Below are 21,332 nucleotides of genomic sequence, written 5' to 3'. Positions count from 1 at the left end.
GGGGGGGAAGAAGCTGCTCTGCAGTCTGGTGGTGTGGCAGCAGAAACTTCTACATCTCTTCCCAGAATGCAGCAGGGTGAACAGGCTGTGGCTGGATGGGTACTGTCCTTTAGTATCCTTTGGGCTCTGCAGGCACCTCACAGATATCACTAATGCTCGGGAGATGGGTACCAATGATCTTCTGAGCAGTTGTAATTGTAGCGGCTTTCTAGTCTTTCGACCTTTCACCCATTCTCACACACACAAGCAGAGACTTGCAAGGTGTCAGCAGAAACTAATCCCATTCACACTCATCAGGATCTATGTGGGGTTCAGTATCTTGCATGGGGACACTTAGACATGCAGACTAGAGGAGCCGGGGATCAAACCACCGACCTTCTGATTAGTGAACGACCCACTCCATTCTCCTCAGCTTGGCTAAGGCTGCTGTGGTAAGGACTATCGGGGCACTCCTTGATGTACATTTTTAATGTGCAAAATGTTTTTACACAAATATTTTGCATCTGAATTTTGGTTTGGACCCAGCGTGGTGTGTTAAGGAGGGAACTACACACTGTACATTTTCCCTTGCTTCCAGTCACGGTGCTAAGCTGGGTTTAACACGACCCAGACCACTATCTGCTGTGGACACAGTGGAGATGAAACTTGTACTGATCCTCTAACCTGACTACGAGCAAGAAGGCAAAAGAGGATATTTCCAAATAAATGTCACCGTGTCCCTTTAAGGCCACCATCCACTACCTGGGTGTTGTGACCAGCTCAGTTTTAGTTGTTGGCAGTACCATACAGCTTTGACGCATTGACCACGCCTGCTGGACAAAGCTAGTTCTGTCATACCCAAGTTTAAAATCACTGCAGGTGGACACTTTCCTTTAGTGAGACAAAGTTTCCCTTACAACTATACCACAAAGACAACAACATTGAAAAATATTATGCAACTGAATGTACAAGAAAGGGACTGACACTCTTCACTGTGATCGGCTGGTCAGACCAACATTAGGAGGGACTGACTGAGATGAGGCACTGTGACACCGTCTGATTCCCAACAATGTTCACAGACTATGACACTTGTTCAGAGGTTTGGTGACATTATTACTCCCCAAAGGTAGGCAGGTGAACTTCAGCTGGGAGTGATCGGCAGGTTCACAACGATGTCAGATCCTGGACCTCCAACAGCATGGCATCCTGCTCTGTCCTCAGCTGGTCACGGACCTGGAGGCGACCCACCAGCTCTGAGCTCAGGTCTGACATGGACAGATGAAAAATAAAAGTTCAATATACAATATACAAAAAAAAAAAAAAAAAAAAATCAAGAGCAGCACTTCAGAGATGGGTGCATTGGAGACTTGTTGTGTCTAAGGATTAGGGTTGCAGTTAAGAATGCAGCTAGAAGAAGTGGAATTACTGTGTGCAGGTTGCTACCTTGGATGGCTTGGCTGAGAGAAGTACAAAGAGCATTCAGGTCCTTCATACTGAAGTTTTGTAAATCACTGCGCTCCAAATGTCTTCTCTGGACTACAGGATCACTACGAGCTCCAGTCTAAGAAGAGAGGACAGGAGTAGAGGAGAGATGGGGTCAGCTGTGATAAACTGGGGGAAAGGCTACATCACTCCAACAGGATGGGATGTTTAGCTCTCACCAGTGTTCCATGATCTGTTCTCAGTCTGTCTCGTAGATTTCTCAGAGTGTTCCTAATGCCTCTGGATTTTGGCTTCGTTGGCTTGGCAGGAGGCTGAGGACTCTTATGGACCTGAACAGTCCCTCTCTTCATCAGCAGGGATGGACACAAGTGTGGGAAGAACATGGAGAAGACACATGAAATAACAAGAGGAGGGGGTAGCTCTGTTCATATGTCTTATTCTTCTTTACTGACTGCTACTACAAGCATCCACTCTCAGCTCATCTCATCTGAACCGCTGTATTATACTAACAGGAACTTGGGTTAGGGGAGTTACCCGTGTGTTGCTACTTTCCCTCTTGCTGGTCTTTCCTTCTTCCTCCTCCTCCTCCTCCTTCTCTTCCTCACTTTCACTGTTGTTGATGAAGCAGAGCTGAAGATTCATCTGTGTCTGCAGGCTGGAGGACACACAACAGTCAAACAGATGGTGGATTTATACTGACGTCTGACTGACTAGTGTGTGTGGTGAGAAAATGACATTCACAGCTATTCAGTTGCCTTATAAGTTTTACAGTCTATCAAACCATACGAATATTGAAAAAAACATTTATTTAAATATTCAGAATCAGTTATTTTTTACACAATAATACCCCTGAAAAACAATATATCAGGATTGCATAGGTCCCTCCTGTCCCCAAAAATAATGTATTAAGCAGTATGAAAGTAACACGAGCAATTGTCTGACCAATGAGAATGTGATTGAACAAGAGTATATCAACTATTAACCAAAGGACCAGAAGGTGTGAGCCCTACACTGTGCATACAGACTATATACAGTATGTCACAAAAGTCAGTACACCCCTCACATTTTTGTAAATATTTGATTTATATCTTTTCATGTGACAACACTGAAGAAATGACACTTTGCTACAATGTAAAGTAGTGAGTGGACAGCTTGTAACAGTGTAAATTTGCTGTCCCCTCAAAATAACACATCCCAGAGCCATTAACATCTAAATCGCTGGCAACAAAAGTGAGTACACCCCTAAGTGAAAATGTCCAAATTGGGCCCAAAGTGTCAATATTTTGTGTGGCCACCATTATTTTCCAGCACTGCCTTAACCTTCTTGGGCCTGGAGTTCACCAGGACTTTACATGTTGCCACTGGAGTCCTCTCCTCCACCTTCCGTTCGAGGACGCCCCAAGGATTCTCAATAGGTAACTTTTACCCTCAGCTTCTTTAGCAAGGCAGGGGTCATCTTGGAGGTGTGTTTGGGGTCGTTATCCTGTTGGAATACTGCCCTGTGGCCCAGTCTCTGAAGGGAGGGGATCATGCTCTGCTTCAGTATGTCACAGTACATGTTGGCATTCATGGTTCCCTCAATGAACTGTAGCTCACCAGTCCTGTTGAACTGTTGTATGGTCTTGGCCACAGTGCTGCAGCTCAGTTTCAGGGTCTTGGCAATCTTCTACAGCCTAGGCCATCTTTATGTAGAGCAACCATTCTTTTTTCAGATCCTCAGAGAGTTCTTTACCATGATGTGTGTTATTTTGAGGGGACAGCAAATTTACACTTATATACATTATACAAGCTGTACACTCACTACTTTACACTGTAGCAAAGTGTCATTTCTTCAGTGTTGTTACATGAAAAGATATAATCAAATATTTACAAAAATGTGAGGAGTGTACTCACTTTTGTGACATACTGTATTTGTTTGAGGTAGAGCTCATTTAAACTGGGCTATTTTCTATATAGCTGGATAGTTTGATCTATAACAATTTGTTAAATTTTACATACGGTTTTATGTTTTGTGTGCAAATCACTAATCTGCAAAATAACTAGTAGCTGTCAGGTAGATGCCAGATAAACGTGGAGCAAGAATACTTCCTTCTGAAATGTAGTGCTGTACCTCTTGGGTAAAACTCTAAAGAAGAATCGCCAACTAAGCATTGCATTCCACCCATAAACGATATCCATCCAACATATTGTGGGGCTTTATGCAAACTGCAACTTGTAGGGACTGCAAGCAATCTGAAACAACATGACTATTAATACACTGTTAGACCTGTTGTGGAGCTACCATTCAAATCTAGATTTAGATTGGGCTTTCCTTGGAATTCTTCCTCTAATACACGGACAAAACCTGTACAATCACATTTGAGTGATTAGTAAACCCTCATTAGTAAAGGCAGTCTCCTAAGAAGTGAGAGGCGTGTGTGTGTACCGGGAGGTGAGTGCCAGAACATGGCTGTTGTAGGAGTCGTCTCCATCCTCCCAGCTCTCTGCTCTCCGCCCTCTGTCCTCTGTCCAGCTCACTGGACCTCTGCCTCTCTCCAGAGAAACTCCACTCTGAAAACCACACCAGACATATGTTACACAGACAATACAAAAACATAGCACATTGGGACAGCAATGTAAATGTATTCTTTTCATCGGTGTACTTTTATAGCTTCATGCTAAGGAAACAGTGGGTAGGTTAAATAATGAACATTGGCACTGCAAGTGTGGCTTCTCTGCTTGGTTTTGTCAACTAGCATCTCATTAATATGGAGGTCCTGAGCGCTCAACACACTGCAACTTAAGACACATTACACATACTATTTAACACCTCTCAGACTGAACATCAGTAGAGACAAAGTATTATAAGCTTCGTACAAGTCGATCTTATGGCAGGGCTGGCGGTTGTTCCGTTTAGGATAGCTTTCTTTTAAAATGACATTTTCTTTTTTACAGAAAGGAAGGACCTGAATCTGTAGTGACCAGTCATTATTACACTTTGTAACTGTTTTTTGAAAAGTGCTCTATAAAATAAAGATTATTATTATTATTATTATTATTAAATATCTGTACTCGACTGCAGCTTCCACTCTAATTGGGATGTGATGGTGAACCACGTTCACAACATCCATGAACACAGCACGCTGGAACCAGTTACAAAATGCCTTGTATGGTTTGTGGTTAAAAATGATTAGTGGTCCAGTCTTCAGTGGTACTGGTTGGTGCCTGGTTTAATTTGATTTCAGTGCCTCCAGAAATAAAATATTGTGGTGGTAAAGTTCCCAGATTGTTTTTCATAAAGGAAATGAAACACGCCAACATTAGTGAAGTAAATTACAGGTGATAATGTAAAGTAAAACTAGTAATTCTGACACATGCTTACTTCACTTCACAAGATTCATCTTCAGAAGATGCCCAGCAGTGCAATCAGCTCAGAGCCGCAGAAAACAGTGGGACCCTGGTACACCCATGTACTGTCCGGATAAGTCTGGTCAGAATAGTGTTGTCATGTTACCAAATTCAAGACTTTGATATGATACCAGCCTAAATATCTTCATATAGATACTGAAACAATACCATGGCAAAAATCTGAAACATGAGGAAAAGTAATGGAATAATGGATGACAGAACTTAATTTTTTATTTTTTTATTTCATTAAATAAAAAAACTTCTACTCTAAATTGTTTGTAAACTACTTTACAACAGAGCCCGTTATTAAGTGTCTTATGAAGTGTCATTTTTAAATCTAATTTGACTAAATAGAAACACTCAGTCCATGGGGCCTCATTTACAAACGGTGCATACATACAAAACAGGGCTGGAAACACGCAAAGGTTGTGATCTATTAAAAAAAAACCAAAAAAAAACAAACAAAAAAAACTTGATGGGGGAATGTGCGGTCCGCCATGCAAACTCTGAGCCATGCATACGCACAGTTGTCACTCCAGAGAACTCCTCTCCACTGCTCTAGAAGTGTCCAGTGGCAGCGTAAATGTAAATGCTGAGAAAAACTCTTGTTGACACAAGCCCTTAAGCCTAGTTCACACTACATGATTTTAAGGCTGATTTGCCAGTCGGTGTGCTCGGCAACAGTCAGACTGTGATCAGGGGTAAATCAGCGATCGATCGGCAGTCGCCAGTCATTATGTTTGAACTACGTAGGTTTCGCATATTTCATGATTTTGCAACATAAAGGCAAAAATGTGCATGGCCTATATCACAAGATGCAGCTCAATTCAGGGAATGTGTATTGGGTTTTTGAATGTTTGATGTACTGTAAATGTAAATGCTCTGTATTTGTATAGCGCCTTTCAAGTCTTTTCGACCACTCAAAGCGCTTTTACACTACATCTGCATTCAGTCACACACATTCATACACTGAGCCTAAGTGCTCAAACGGAAACTAACATTGACACTCATTCATACACTGGCACCTGGGGTCCTGCCTGGTGTGATGTCTTGTACTGAGTGCCTGTTCTTGTGCTGTCCTTCAGTCCAGCCTTTTCCAGCCACTGGTAGGATTTCTTGATATCAGCCACTTCTTCTATTTGTCTGTGGTACATGCCGTGCAGCGGCTTGTCTCTCCATGAAGGTTCTTCGTCTTCCTTGTCCTCACCCTCTGATTTCTGCTTCACTAAGCCCTTCATCTTTGGGGGCCATCTTCCTGATGTACTCTTGGATCTTTGTTGTTTCATCTGGACAGTGGACTTGACACTAGCCCTCGGCCTCCCTCGCTATGCTTGGTGTACAGTCTTAAGGTGCTGGATTTGGGGTGAAACCCTCCATGCATTGTGAGGAGCTCTCTTGCCTTGATGTCAGTAGCCTCTATTGGCCAGTTTATTATACCAGCGGGGTATCTGATGACTGGCAGGGTGTATGTGTTGATGGCTCGGATCTTGTTCTTCCCATTCAGCTGACTTTTCAGGACCCGCCTTACTCTCTGTAGGTATTTGGCTGTGGCGGACTTCCTTTCTGCCTCCTCATGGTTTCCGTTTCCGCACCCCAAGGTATTTGTAGCTGTCCTGAACATCTGCAATGTGGCCTTCTGGTAGTTCAATCCCCTCGGTTCTGATCGTCTTCCCTCTTTTTGATACCATGCGACCACACTTGTCCAGTCCAAACGACATTCCAATGTCGTTGCTGTAGATCCTGGTAGTGTGGATCAGTGAGTCGATGTCTCACTCATTTCTGGCATACAGCTTGATGTCATCCATGTAGAGGAGGTGACAGATGGTTATTCCACTTGGGAACCGGTATCTGTAGCCAGTCTTTGTGATGATCTGGCTGAGGGGGTTCAGGCCTATGCAGAACAGCAGCGGGGATAGTGCATCACTTTCGTATATGCCACACTTGATGGTGACTTGTGCAATTGGCTTTGAGTTGGCTTCCATACTTGTTTTCCACAGCCCCATTGAGTTCTTGATGAAGGCTATTAGTGTCCTGTTGATCTTGTATATTTCCAAGCATTCCAAGAGTCGTAGGCTTTCTTGTAGTCAATCCAGGCAGCTCTTCGTGTTGCCTTGATCTTGGCCTCTAGCCTTCTCCATGGGGGTCTTTGTGGCTTGTGTTCATCTTATAGCCAAGCATCTCTAGGATCGATTGCTGTGGCGGATAGTGGGGATAGTATGTAGTGCTGCATTCATATCTTCTAGCAGACTTTCAGAGGGTACTTTGTCACTTAGCCTTGGCAATCTTGGTCATTGTACTTGGGGGTCCAGCTTAGTTATGATCTTCAATAGTTGGTCAGTCACCCTTATTTTGAGTGATTCAGTGCCGTAAGGGCTTGTTGTTATTGGGGCTTGGGACCCAATCTCTGAGTGTGGGGATGATGATGACGACGACATCTCTCCGCTGACCTGTCGTCCTGGCTCCCCATTGCCGTAGCATATTTGTTGTACCTCATTAATCTCTGGTTGTGATAGCAGTTGTCGTTTGCAGATGTTATAACACTGAGCTAGGAGTTGTTTCTTCCTCCATCCATCCCTACTGTGAAGCATGGGGGTGGTAGCATCATGCTTTGGGGGTGTTTTTCTGCACATGGGACAGGGCGACTGCACTGTATTAAGGAGAGGATGACCGGGGCCATGTATTGCGAGATTTTGGGGAACAACCTCCTTCCCTCAGTTAGAGCATTGAAGATGGGTCGAGGCCGGGTCTTCCAACATGACAATGACCCGAAGCTCACAGCCAGGATAACCAAGGAGTGGCTCCGTAAGAAGCATATCAAGGTTCTGGCGTGGCCTAGCCAGTCTCCAGACCTAAACCGAATAGAGAATCTTTGGAGGGAGCTCAAACTCCGTGTTTCTCAGCGACAGCCCAGAAACCTGACTGATCTAGAGAAGATCTGTGTGGAGGAGTGGGCCAAAATCCCTTCTGCAGTGTGTGCAAACCTGGTGAAAAACTACAGGAAACATTTGACCTCTGTAATTGCAAACAAAGGCTACTGTACCAAATATTAACATTGATTTTCTCAGGTGTTCAGATACTTATTTGCAGCTGTATCATACAAATAAATAGTTAAAAAATCATACATTGTGATTTCTGGATTTTTCTTTTTTAGATTATGTCTCTCACAGTGGACATGCACCTATGATGACAATTTCAGACCCCTCCATGATTTCTAAGTGGGAGAACTTGCAAAATAGCAGGGTGTTCAAATACTTATTTTCCTCACTGTAAGTATTTGATACATCAGAAAAGCATAACTTAATATTTGGTACAGAAACCTTTGTTTGCATATCATACGTTTCCTGTAGTTCTTGACCAGGTTTGCACACACTGCAGCAGGGATTTTGGCCCACTGCTCCATACAGACCTTCTCCAGATCCTTCAGGTCCTGTCATCCTGTCCCCTTTGCAGAAAAGCATCCCCAAAGAATGATGTTTCCACCTCCATGCTTCACAGTTGGGATGGTGTTCTTGGGGTTGTACTCATCCTTCTTCTTCCTCCAAACACAGTGAGTGGAGTTTAGACCATAAAGTTCTATTTTTGTCTCATCACACCACATGACTTTCTCCCATTCCTCCTCTGGATCATCCAGATGGTCACTGGCAAACTTCAGACAGACATGCGCTGGCCTGAGCAGGGGGACCTTGCGTGTGCTGCAGGATTCTAATCCATGACGGTGTAATGTGTTACTAATGGTTTTCTTTGAGACTGTGGTCCCAGCTCTCTTCAGGTCATTGACCAGGTCCTGCTGTGTAGTTCTGGGCTGATCCCTCACCTTCCTCAGGATCGTTGATGCACCACGAGGTGAGATCTTGCATGGAGCCCCAGACCGAGGGAGATTGACCGTCATCTTGAACTTCTTCCATTTTCTAATAATTACGGCAACAGTTGTTGCTTTGTCACCGAGCTGCTTGCCTATTGTCCTGTAGGCCATCCCAGCCTAGTGCAGGTCTACAATTTTATCTCTGATGTCCTTACACAGCTCTCTGGTCTCAGCCATTGTGGAGAGGTTGGAGTCTGCTTGATTGAGTGTGTGAACAGGTGTCTTTTATACAGGCAACGAGTTCAAACAGGTGCAGTTAATACAGGTAATGAGTGGAGAACAGGAGGGCTTCTTAAAGAAGAACTAACAGGTCTCTGAGAGCCGGAATTCTTACTGGTTGGTAGGTGATCAAATACTTATGCAATAAAATCTAAGTTAATTATTTAACAATCATACAATGTGATTTTCTGTTTTTCTGTCTTAGATTCCGTCTCACAGTTGAAGTGTACCTATGATAAAAATTACAGACCTCTACAAAACCTGCAAAATCAGCAGTGTATCAAATACTTGTCCTCTCCACTGTGTGTGTGTATATCTCTCTCTCTTTTATATATATATATATCTCTATCTCGATAGATATATAGATAGATAGTCATGCAGAAGTTATTACCTTACATATAATCTGCCACGATGACTACTTTCTATATCTAGTTTATAACCTGAATTCTATCCAATGCTACTGAAACAATTTCCTAACCCCCTTCTGGCTCTATGATACAGTGACGCAGAGGAAACGCTGCCCTTGAATTAATCTAATAATATCAGCAAAACGATAAATTGGTCTGGCTCTAGACAGCATGTTATTTATTACAAGGTTATGACAGCGCTGATTTTGTCATAAAGCTCTGCTTGGTCTTTTAAACAGTTTACCGCAATGCAGTACCAAAGCCTGCATTTATTCATTAGTTCAGGTGAAGTTAAATCTCAGCAGGTGTATCAACCAACTCCCCAAGAGGACAGAAATAAAAGCCTATTTTCCACCGCTGGTACCAGCTCAACTTGCCTCGACTCGACTCTTCTCGATTCGGTTTCGGCCCGCCATCCTCTGTTTTTCATTGCAGATACCCAGAGATAGTACCCCTCAATGTAGCTGGTCGTCACAGCAACTCCACACACACACACACACACACACACACACACACCTGCCATGACGTAATGTTCAATGCGACACACACACACACACACACACACACACACACACGTGACACACACTAGCTTACTCCCCGGAGTCATGTTACTCAGAATATAAAGACAGATAAATGGTATGAAAACCTTACAGCTGTGTTTTCCTCTGCCGTTGTTGCTGGAGTTGTCTGCTGCGGCCTGAGTGACCATAGAACCGGGCAGGACATGAGCAGCGCCTCAACTCCGAAAACCTTCAAGCACATTTTTGATGCGCCATCAATTTTCGTGGAACTGACAATATTCAAAATCTACACAGTTGATTTTTCACTTCAAAACTTCTTCTTAGAAGTGGATTTAGTGATGAAATAACAGATGAAAATTGAAATCATGTTTCTGGCCTACGTCTGGCAACGATGATGCAGCGAATACTGACAATTCTCTCTGATCAATCAGTAGTCTGCAGTGTTTTCACGTCACCTTTTGGTATTGCCTCAGCCTGATTGGAACCTCGACAGAGGTGATGCGGAAAAAATAAGTACCAGGTACAACTTTTTCTCAATGGAAAACCAAAATAGGTGAGTAGAGTCGAGGCGAGTCAAGCTGGTACCATGCGGTGTAAAAGGGGCAAAAGTGATTTCTGTTTCTGGAGCTGAAAGCTCAAGAGTTTCCCCCAACTCGGAGGACCGGTGAACTCAGAGTTTTCACTAAACCTGCTTTCTGGGACAGATCCATATACTCTAAACTCCACCAAGGACTCTGAAAGTACTTTAACTTTCTCCTGTGTAGGATCTCCTACAGAGACAATAAAAGTGAGTGTTCCCAGCCTAGGACTAAACATTAGACCAGGGCGCTACGGTGCGACCATTTTGTTCGCATATGCCCCTAAAAATCCATATGTGCGAACTGCAAAAGTGATTTACAAGCACAATGTGCGAGTAACTACCAAAGATTTAATGAATAAAAACAACACACAAATATGAAACTGCTGTTTTGTCCAACTGGAATTAATAGTATACTAGTGGTGACCTATGTAGTATATAATACATAAAATGACAATGCATATAGTAAAATTAAATAATTTACACATGAACATACTAACAGTATACAATTTGATTAAAATTTTACATTTTATCTAATGATATTGCACTAATACACACATTTGAACTACTTTCTCCTCCATGTTGTGTGAAAGAGCCTCTGCAGTGGAAAGATGCAGATTTTTACTGCACAGGATGGCAATGTGCCAGTATGTGCTCCTTCTAGTCTCCTCCTGAGTGTAACACGTTCCCCTTGTTCTATTTTACATCTGTTTACTAAAGTTATTGTCATACTGTTGAGTAGTCTTGTTTACATTAGGTGTGGCATGGGTTTTGTGGGTGCTGATGGTGTATCGCAAGTTTTTTGCGATGAGTGATCAGTGTTTTAAAAGCTGTTTTCAATGTGTGAAATTTTCAAAACATCTGTTTCAATATTATAAAAAGCTTTAAAAAGATTTTAAGGCCAATGCCAAGTGTCCAGATAGAAGGGTATTCACTGCCAGTGCTCCAGTGGTTTCACACCATAGTTGAACACAAGGAGAACAAGCACACACGTAGTATAAATATGTATAAAATAATTTTTTTTTTAAAACTCTGTTACATTTTTCGCTGTGCTTTTTTTTCTCATTTAGCAGCACATGTGCTCCTTGGGAAAAAAGTTAGCGTAGAGCCCTGTAGACTCCCCCCTCTTCCAGTATATGATAGGATTAAAATGTAGGTTAATTATACAGCACATCTGACCCGTTTTAAACAGTCATGCAGTTACAGATTCATTCCATTGTCATCCTTGTGTGACAGACTTGCTCGCCAATCACAAGCACCATATGCCTCCTGTTACACACCAATCAAAGTGGGCACAGGTGTACATTTACAACAATAAATGAAACTAGAGGAAAATGTGTGGGATAATACAGTCAGCCAAACTAACACAGGCAGTGGCTATGCTGCGGTGTTTCAGCAGCAAAACGTGGCCCTATGTAGTTGACGTGTTGTTAATTTGTCATTTGTGTCAACTATGCTCTGTGAGCCCGCTTTGTTTCGTTCTGTTCTCTGCACGGCCAGATTTCACATGGAGCACAATAAGAGCGTTTTGCCTGCCTGATTTTGCTGACTTGTTCAGATGTTAATTTGTTCTGTTGTCCTTGATTTTTGTGCTTCTACCATGGCCACGCTTGTCTACATAGTTAAATTCTTTCTTTATGTCTGTTTTAACTATTGTTGATATATGCTCAGGAGACTGCACAGGTTATTTTATTTTGAAAATTGACCAAATTCTCTATGCCGTTCTGTGTCTGATTTCCTGCCCGCTTCATCTGCTCTGTTGCTTGACGCTGCTTCAGTCAAAAATAGGGTAGCAGTGAATACTGAACTTTAGTTAAACTTTTTTTTATTTTTTATTTTAAATCGTATCATAATATGTGGTAGAAATAATTGCAAGAAGATGTTTTCTCCCAAATCGTTCAGCCCTAGTGTATGACTACTGACCTTTGCCGCCTTCTCCTTTTCTTGCTTTTCCAGCTCAGCAATGCGCAGGCTCAGTGCCTCCCAGTGCATGATGGGATGGCCCAGATTGTCTTCGCCATAGCCTTCCTGCCACACCAGTGCCGCGCTCTCTGAACTTTCATCCTCTTCATCTTCGTTATCAGCGTTGTCATCACTCCTCCTGCCGTCTTCTGCCTCGTTGCTTTCCTTCTCCTCTCGCTGCTGCCTCTGTCTCTCCTTCGCTCCCTCCATCTCTACAAGGGTGACAGCGAAGATACAAGTTTGGCTTCTGTGCACTAGGCTACTGTAAAATTATTAGATTATTTTAATGAAGAGAAAGCAGTGAAGGTCTTTGTGGGAACACCTCATCCTCACCGTAAGGAAACGGTTACATAAATCAGGAAACTCAAGGATCAGTCTATCGTCCACTGACGAACTGTGCGTCACGTAGAAAAAGGTTAAACACGATTCAACTCTGGCAGCGGCTGGGGTGGGCGTGAGGCGAGCATGACTGCAACATTTGTGTTGCGTTTTCTTTTGAAATTTTATAATAGAATTCTATATCTTAGCCAGTGCTCATGGAAAAGAAACTCAATGCTCAGATTTAAGTTTGTGGCAATTAAGAGTTTTTTGCAATTAAGAGTTTTTTGCAAATAGCTGGAGTCTGTCAATCTTGGGTATGCAAATTAACATTACTTACAGAGCCTTACATGGCCAAGCTCCCTGTTAAATCCAGGATCTATTGCACGTACACTTCTGGTCGCTCTCTGAGGCCTTCAGGCCAAGAATTTTCCTGTTCCTGGAACCTTTTTTAAAATAAGAGTTGACTGTGCTTTCTATGTTGTGACTCCGCTCTGAAACTCTCTCCCTTTAGCCATGAGAGTCTTGGATTCTGTGGAAACTTTTAGAAAACACCTAAAGACACATCTTTTTTGACAAGCATTTAATTAGCCATATGGTTTTGTATTTTACACGTTGTTGTTTTTAGTTTATTTTATTTTTTTACTGTAAAGCACTTTGTGACCGCTCTTGTCTGTGAAACGCACTATATAAATAAAGTTTTCTTAATTACTAAGACAACTATTCATTAGCATGCAAGGTCATTGATTAATACCTGTAAGAAAAATGAAGGGCCGGTACCAAATCATTTACTGGTGCGACCAACTGGGAAAGTTGAAAAGTTGGTCTGGAGCCCTGTGGACGGTAATATGTTGCATTAGCTAGCTCACTAAAGACACTAAGGTCATGACCTCTGTGTTATGGGGGAATGATGTGTTTTTAGCAACCTGAGAGAGTTTATATTCTACAGTTTATAGACTGATTCCAGAATTTTCAGACTGAACACATTTAAACATGAAAGGATTTAGTATTTTACGCCAAAGATTATTTTTGGCAGTGCAAAGAGGGCTTTTAAATAGCCACACTTTGTGCCTCTGGTGTATTACTATAACATTTACAAAGCTAACCATTTGTTTTTCTGTAACTAAATGTCAAGAACATCATTTAGTGCTGTTCTGAAGGTATTTACAGAATCCTTCAACCATCAGGACGAAAAAATATTCAGTCTACTGCACAATAAAAAAATCGAACCCATTTACCAAGTCATGACTATTTTCAATCCAGGTGGCTGGAAATGTCAAACTGTGTCTCCTTGTTTGACAGAATAATATCAATATCAATAAAGACAACTAACATTTTACATGTAACATTCCATGCATGTTATTTCTAGCTGCCCTTTTTGTGGAGAAATGTCTTTAAAGGAATCTGCAAATACCGTCAGGACAGCAGTACATGTAGTTAAACCACATTTTTTAAACATTTCCTTGCATATTTGTTTTCCCAAAAGAAGCTGAGGTCTGTGACTTGAATGACATAAAAGGTGAAACTATTGTTAGTTTTAAAAGGAGAAAGAAAGCTTTAGTTGGTCCTCTTGATGTTTGGGGTAATGTTAGTCTACTTGGACCCACCCTTGGACCCTTAGTATTTTTTAAATCCTGATGATTGCGGCCCTGCCTAAACTCAAAGTTAGATCCGTTAGCATGCAATACGTTATTTCTTTGGACCTAACGAAATTAGACATTTTTGTCTAAACTGACTAACCACATACAATGTAGTTATCACACCAAACTGGCATTAGCTGTTAAAAGGTGACTTACCACTTTGCCTGAAATAAAAGCACCGCTCTAACTAACGTTATTGCTCTTGTTATCAGAGAAAAAGCTGAGTGTTGCCACATAGTTAGCTCAGCTCCTCCTAACGTTAGTTACATTTCCCCTCACTTGCTTTCCATCAGGAGTTTCACTCAGCCAAATGCGGAAAAAATGCCCACAAGGGCTGTTCAAACTTATTCTCCGTCTTTTAAATTGTGTCTTGACGGCTTTACTTTTTGGCTGCTATCATGGCAGATATCCACTCACTTTGGGTCCAAACATACGAACAAAAGACTCCCAACTTCAAGAATTTCACGCCACACGGACAAGTTGGCAATTGGAAATTCTACTTTTCAACTTCCTGTCTCTGCCTTCAAAATAAAAGTGTTCTTGATAGCTAGGCACCGCTACCTGAATGTTAGAACGCTAGAACTCTGTAGACACAAAATGGCGGGCCCCCGCAGGATCATCTCCGCAGTTTACAGTAAATGACGTGGTGCAGCGGAAGTTGGTATTCTCCGGGTTGTTATTGCGGAACATCTGCTTTGTGCATATGCAGTCTACTTGAGAAAGCGGCCTTACACAAACACAACTTTTAAACTTTGATTTTGGTGAATATACTAGTGATGTGGGGCACTTAACTGGATTTACTGTATCAGACCACAAATGAGACAGCTGAGCATTTCTGGGGTCTGGACCTCACTGATACTGTACAAAAACTGAATTATATTTTATGAAGAGAATATGTTTTCCCGCGCACTTGGTGCTTGACCCTGCATGCACTGGCAATATAGCAGATAGGCTGTTTGGGAGCTGCTTCCAAATATTCCTCAGCGGTGGAGGGGGCTTATTAACTTACTAAATGTTGTTGCTGTATTCTGTGTCTGAATTACTGTTCAGTCTTTAATCTTAAAATAACAGCTTCAAAATATTTTGATGGATTACAATTATATCCATAATAAATAGGCCTAACATTTTGTATAACTTGCATATTATTATACTGATTGTATTTTCCCAAAATAAAGAAATGCAACATCCTTTGTGGTTGTTTGTGTTGTAATGCACTGTTCTCATATTATTATAAATTACAAATAGTAATTAATACATTTAACACACTATTTTCACACAGCTCATGGATTTGTCTCTGTCATCATCATAAAAATCATCTGTGGAAATGCCACCCAAAATTAATCTATCAGTCTCACGATGATTCGAATATTTCAGATTAGGAGAAGAAACTGAATCACTAGACAGAAAACTGAGACGTGTTGCTCTTGCTACGCTAGCAAGACATCGTCAAATTGTAAGTGAAAAGATGAAGACGATGCCTTTACATTTATATTTATAATAGATAAGTACACACATATTTTCTGAATTCTCAGGGTGAACAATCAACTCTCACAGTCAGACTACCTCCCGTCCTGGGGAAACTCTGACATGGACCAACTTGGTTTTCACATCACTTACAGTAAACTATGACAACAGAAGAAGACTCTGGTGTCACAGCTTTTTTTTATTTACAACTTGAACAACAATCTAGGTCCTGTGCACTGAACAGAAGTTCCTGTTTTGGCCAAAGTGACCTAGGACTTTCACCTCTAAGTCCCGAGTTTCAGTTCAAATCCATCAAATTACTGTTAAAGCTGTTCAGCTGCAGCATTATTAGAGAGAGACGGCTGCAGAGGCAAAATGATCTGTACAGTATTAACCCAGTGACTTGCTTTACGTACATTAAAATGGACACTAGGTGGCAGCACGCAACTATTAGTACTGAGTGAAGGACAACACTTAAAACATGACTTTTCCCTTCATGTGTGTCCCCCAGGATCTACAAAGCTACTGTAGTTATTTATATCAATAAATTTAAAGTAATTTTTTTATAACAACAACTTAGTATCTCATAATGTTATAACATGGTATCTCATTTTAGAGGGTAGTAACACTGGAAAACTAGAGACAGCTAGATTTCGGAAGTATTTGAAAGAGCCACCCCCTCCCTTCATGCCTCCCCAAAACACATTTTCATCTGCAATGAGCAGGCAGGTAGCTCAGCTATGCTGATTACAGTCCTGCCACAGCCAGATACTATATTGCTTTCATCTTTGTGTCAGAAAGAGACTTTTAACAAATAGACCCAACATAGTCACAGGAATACAGCATATTCATGAAATAAAACGGTTTCAAGTTAAGTCATTTTAACTCCTCATTAGTTTTAGATACAGAATACTGTGTACACTGCATGTAATGCCACAGCTGTTTGTTTTAAACTTGATTTCACTTCATTTAAGATCACATAATGGTGTGATGCTATGATAACCTAGATGCATATATCACCTTATTTCAGAGATTTTTTTGGGGGGGGGGGTGAGCCCCAGATTGGGAGCATATATAGAAATGGAGCCAAAATAATGTGTCTATAGGATGTCCTGAGTAAAAACCTAGGATCACCAATTTGTTTGTTTGTATCCTGGTCTGGATCAAACAGCCGATGGTGCATGCTGAGACTCAATAAAAGCTGGAGGTTGACAGAAGCAGCAGGGTGTCTTTATTTCTGTTGCTATAGCTTAACCAAGTCAGCATTCATGATACACAGAGACATACTGCGAAGCTACAAAAGCCTTTAACACTTACAGTAGACTACTAGTGACTGAAACAAACAATGATGAGGCAGAGGACTGAAACAAAGTCAATCAAACATAAAAACACAAGAAAACATTTATGGCACTCATGTTTAGTTTATACTCAGAATAATATTGCTTTTAAAACACAACCTCTATCCGTTATCATTGTTGTTTTATCACGTTATATTTTCACTGCATTTAAATATCAAATATATTCCTTTACTGACGTATTTACGTTATTGCTAACATTAAACGTACCTAACATTAGAGATATATTATTTACTTTAATAGTTTTGTTCAAAAGTATAAATTTTACAGAAAATAACAGTCCATGTTTTGTAGGATATACTGGGGACAGGGCAACTTCACGACATGCACAAGGATTTGATAGGAGGGCAAGGGAAGGAGGTTGGGCTTAAGCGGGGTCTCCCATTGGATGAGAGGAGCTGGGGGAGCTGTCATTCACACAGCCAGTCAGTCATACATGCTTTCTTCACTGGTATTTCAGGTACAATCCTTTATTCATATTTAGTTCTTCTCAAGCTAAACTACACTACTCGGATCCATAAACAGGAGTTTGACATGCCAACAGTAACAGCCATCAGCCAATCAAAGCTGATTCAGTTCCCTCGCAGTGTTCAAAGAAAAATGGCAAAGAGGTTGACAGACAGGTACAATGATTACATTACACACATGCACTCACGCGCACACACACACCTAACACACACAATGAACTACACCGTCACAGTCCAGAAAGATTTTCCATATAGATTTTTTTTTTATAGCTTGGATGATAGCATGAGCGCACAAGTATTAATTCATTACTCTAATTATTAAGTACTTTTTGGTGCATACAACAACTTAAGGATCTTGTTCCCACAAAATAAGAACACTTAATATTGTGTGGAATCAAGAATTTACTTCACTAGTTAATGTTTTGTGTGCACAAGATCTGTATGTATTGCAAACCAGCTGATAACTGTACACTTTCAACCTAAAGCATCAGAAAAGTACAATGGCACAATTTAAGATTTTTTCTTCAGTTTTCTCTTTCGCTGAGAATTCTGTTAAAACATTTTCACTGTAATGTTACAATAAGAATGAGCTGACAAAAAGCCAATCCATATAATTACAAGACAAGTCTTCATCTGTAAAATATGTAACCTTAAGTCAGTGTTTTTTTAGGGTAAAAAAATCTAACTGTTATGTAACCCCGTGCAGCTGTATTTTGGGGTGGGGCAATCAAATCCTGGATGGTGCCCCATAAGAACCTGCTTCTGCCCTGAAACCCAAATCTGAGCAGCATATTATAAGTTGAAAACCTTTTGCTAAAATGACAAAATTACCAGTCATTACCACTTGATTTAATAATAATTTTGTCATTTTAGCGAAAGGTTTTCAACTTTTTATTACATTTTAAGAATTCTCTCTGTTATCAGTGCCACATGAGTAATCTGCAACTCACATACACAGTTTTTCTAAGGGCAAGACTTATGTAATGTATTTATCTGACTGTCTTTTCATTTTTCCATCACATCTCCACCTCTCCTTCTGCCTCATCCATCCCCCTTCTTCCCTCCTCCCATCTCTTTCTCCTTGCCTCATCCCTCTACTTTTCCACCTCCATTTTCCATCCATCCATCCTTCGTGTCCTGTTGGCTGGCAGGCCAGAGGCTCAGCCAGCGCTCTGTCACATTATTCGCTGCTGAGTGGATTACTGTGCCTCCATTAGACTAATGAGAAAGCAGGAGGATGGAAAGAGGTGGGGGAGGGGCAGGGAGGGGGAGGAGAAGAGTGATGCAACTGAAAGATTGATGAGGAAGGAAAGAGAGATGAGAGAGATGAAGAAGAGGAGAAAAGTTAGATGAAGTGGAAGGAAAAAGAGATACAAGAGGGGGTATAAAGAGTTGAAAAAAGGAGGTCTGACGTAAGAGGGAGAGGAGGGAGTGAAGGATGAAAGGGGTAAGAGAAACAGGAGGGTGGTTGGAGGTTAATTAATATGAAGATGAAGATTGGAGTGGAGGAATGGAGGATGAGAGAATGGTGCAGTTGGGAAAATAGAATGAAGGAAAGTAAAGAAACAGTAAGCAGGGAGATGTGAGGTTAAAAAAAAAGGGAGGGAGGATAAGAGGGAAAAAGAAGTAAAAAGATGAACAGAGCAGTGAGGACTGAAATGAACAGAGAGGGAGGTGTGTGTGACACACACAAACAGAAATGTTAATGAAATACATAAATACATATATATATTTTTTTATTTACTCAGTTAATTCTTTGCTTTAGTTAGTTGGTTAGTTCAGTCTAAGTTTTATTTTGAAACATGGGTACTGTTTACTGTAACATACTTCTCAACACTTAAAAATTATAATTCCGTTCTGATGGTGAAATATTGAATTATTTCACATTAAATCAGCCGACACATTTTTTGATATTGTAATTTAAGAATGTAATTTCAGCCCACATTTCCAGAACAAATAGAGGTCCCACTTCTTACATCTCACCAAAAGGACCAGATTAAAAGACGCAAAAATGTACATTTTTCAAATCCAACATATAACGGCTTAGTGAGACCACATAACTTGATAAAAAATAACATAATCTTCATCTTACAAATGAAAAGTTTAAATCATGACAGTAAACCCCACCCAGGCTCAATTTTGCAGTTTTACTTTGTCTGGCATGACAATTAGCTTATGTTAGCAGATTTAAGATTAGAGCTGCAATGATTAGTTTATTAATCAGTTAGTTGATTTAATGAAATTGTATCTGCAACTATTTTTATAACTGATTAATCGTCAATTTTCAAGTAAAAAATGCCAAAACAGGATGGTTCAATAATCTCAAATATGAGAGTCGGCTGCTGTTCTTTAAGAAAATTTTATATTTTAGCATTTTGGACTGGTAATCACACAAAACAATCTGACATCACCTTGTACTCTTGAGTTAGTAGTTACAATCTTTTAAATTTATTCACTTTCCTTTTGCAGGGATATTTGTTCAGATTTTTTCAATAGACAGTTTCTGTTCCAACTACCAAGCTGATTTAAAGTGAACTTCTGAAAAGAAATATAAATTAGGCACTAGTCAGTTGGGATGAATGTCACCATCTACAGTAAAAATCTACAGGAAGAATCTAACTTACATGTCACAGGTTAGGGAGTCTAATGTTTCCATGAAGCCTTTTCACACGGCAAACACTTGGATGTAACCCAGTTTATGGCTTTACCACAGGAGAAATACACAAAACAAAGTGAAGCAACGCAACAGGTAATGGGAATAATGGTCATACTAGTAGTAATGAACAAGAACAAGACTTAGACTTCAACAGAAATGTGAGACAGAAATAAACAATGTTGCTGAGTCCAAAAAACAAAACCCTGATATGTTGGAAAGAAGAAATCCTCAACAGTGAGTCAACAGCAAACCAGCCTGAAGTGGGCCTGTCGAGATTTGAGTTAAACTGGGGACATTTAAGACACACACACACACACACACAAACGCACACACACGCACACACACACACACACACACACGAGGTAATGACACACATCTTTTACATTTTGAATATTCTTCCACATTGATGACAAATTCCCTCCATAGCCCACAGAGACAAACACAAGTTCAGAAAAACAACCCGTAAATAAATAGTATAAATAAAATAAATAAAGATCAACAGTTCCCGAGTTTGTGTGTGTAGTGAAACAGAAAACAGAACGGAACACAAAAGTTAAATGAAGTTAGACTTCACTGAGGGGCTATGGAGGAAAACTGCCATGGCTCTCTGCCTCCCCCCTCCCAGTCATTCTCTCATCTCTCTGCTGAGGCTCTCAGAGGTCAGTGCAGCGCTCCTGCTTGCTGTAGTGGTCAAACTGGCTCTTCCAGTGCATCATGTAGGAGGACCAGCGATGGAACTCCACCTTCCACTGACGCTCTGCCTCATCGATGTTGTCTGAGAGAAGAAACAAAGACACAGCGAAGAGAGTGGTTAGATTTAGCAAGTGAGCTGTCACGCCCTACTGAAGTTGTACGGCTTTACACTCATGATGTTCTGTTTCTTATGTCATGGTCAGAGGTTGTCATTTGTGTTTCAATTGGTTGCCAAGTAGGGATGGGTACTGAAACCCGGTATTAAACGGGCTACGGCTACTGCGGGTTAATGCTCTGCATTATTGACGATGGCGGAGAGAAGTAAATGTTACACTAAAGCAGCATCGATGATGACAATGCTCCTTGCCTCAACTGCAACAAG

At 41.0% G+C, this 21,332-nt stretch overlaps 2 protein-coding genes across 4 annotated transcripts in view; both read right to left on the bottom strand.

The window, feature by feature from the left end:
• Window positions 1-450: 450 nt before the first annotated feature.
• Window positions 451-14,873, bottom strand: si:dkey-6n21.12 (schwannomin-interacting protein 1). 2 transcript variants are annotated; one of them, XM_038731816.1, is made up of 7 exons: window positions 14,733-14,873; window positions 12,319-12,569; window positions 3,848-3,972; window positions 1,957-2,077; window positions 1,641-1,766; window positions 1,423-1,540; window positions 451-1,244 (listed from the first exon to the last, which is right to left on the bottom strand). In XM_038731816.1, exons 2-7 carry the CDS (start codon window positions 12,565-12,567, stop codon window positions 1,144-1,146), a joined length of 840 nt encoding a protein of 279 aa, XP_038587744.1. In that variant the 5' UTR covers window positions 12,568-12,569; window positions 14,733-14,873; the 3' UTR covers window positions 451-1,143. The 2 variants fall into 2 exon arrangements, with proteins under 2 accessions (XP_038587744.1, XP_038587743.1); XM_038731815.1 differs by having other exon boundaries at window positions 14,472-14,814.
• Window positions 14,874-16,987: 2,114 nt separating this feature from the next.
• Window positions 16,988-21,332, bottom strand: part of ache (acetylcholinesterase) — a 50,399-nt gene continuing 46,054 nt past the window's right edge. For both annotated transcript variants that reach the window (XM_038731739.1, XM_038731740.1), the window contains exon 9: window positions 16,988-21,032. In XM_038731739.1, the coding sequence (XP_038587667.1) occupies window positions 20,911-21,032 (122 nt within the window). In that variant the 3' untranslated portion in view covers window positions 16,988-20,910. The remainder of the gene's footprint in view (window positions 21,033-21,332) is intronic.

The sequence above is a fragment of the Micropterus salmoides genome, unplaced genomic scaffold, assembly GCF_014851395.1.
Source record: "Micropterus salmoides isolate LMB-PRFRI ecotype aquatic unplaced genomic scaffold, ASM1485139v1 Ms_hic_scaffold_2, whole genome shotgun sequence".
Taxonomy (NCBI): Eukaryota; Metazoa; Chordata; class Actinopteri; order Centrarchiformes; family Centrarchidae; genus Micropterus; species Micropterus salmoides.
This window is presented reverse-complemented; position numbering and strand designations above follow the sequence as displayed.

Bases quoted from the DNA above. Each gene is read 5' to 3' on its own strand.
- si:dkey-6n21.12 (XM_038731816.1), bottom strand. From the start codon at position 12,567: ATGGAGGGAGCGAAGGAGAGACAGAGGCAGCAGCGAGAGGAGAAGGAA. The intron at 2,078-3,847 runs GTACACACACAC...TGTGTCCTCCAG, and splicing joins GTTCTGGCACTCACCTCCCG to CCTGCAGACACAGATGAATC. The intron at 1,245-1,422 runs GTAGCAACCTGC...TGTCCATGTCAG, and splicing joins TCTCAGCCAAGCCATCCAAG to ACCTGAGCTCAGAGCTGGTG.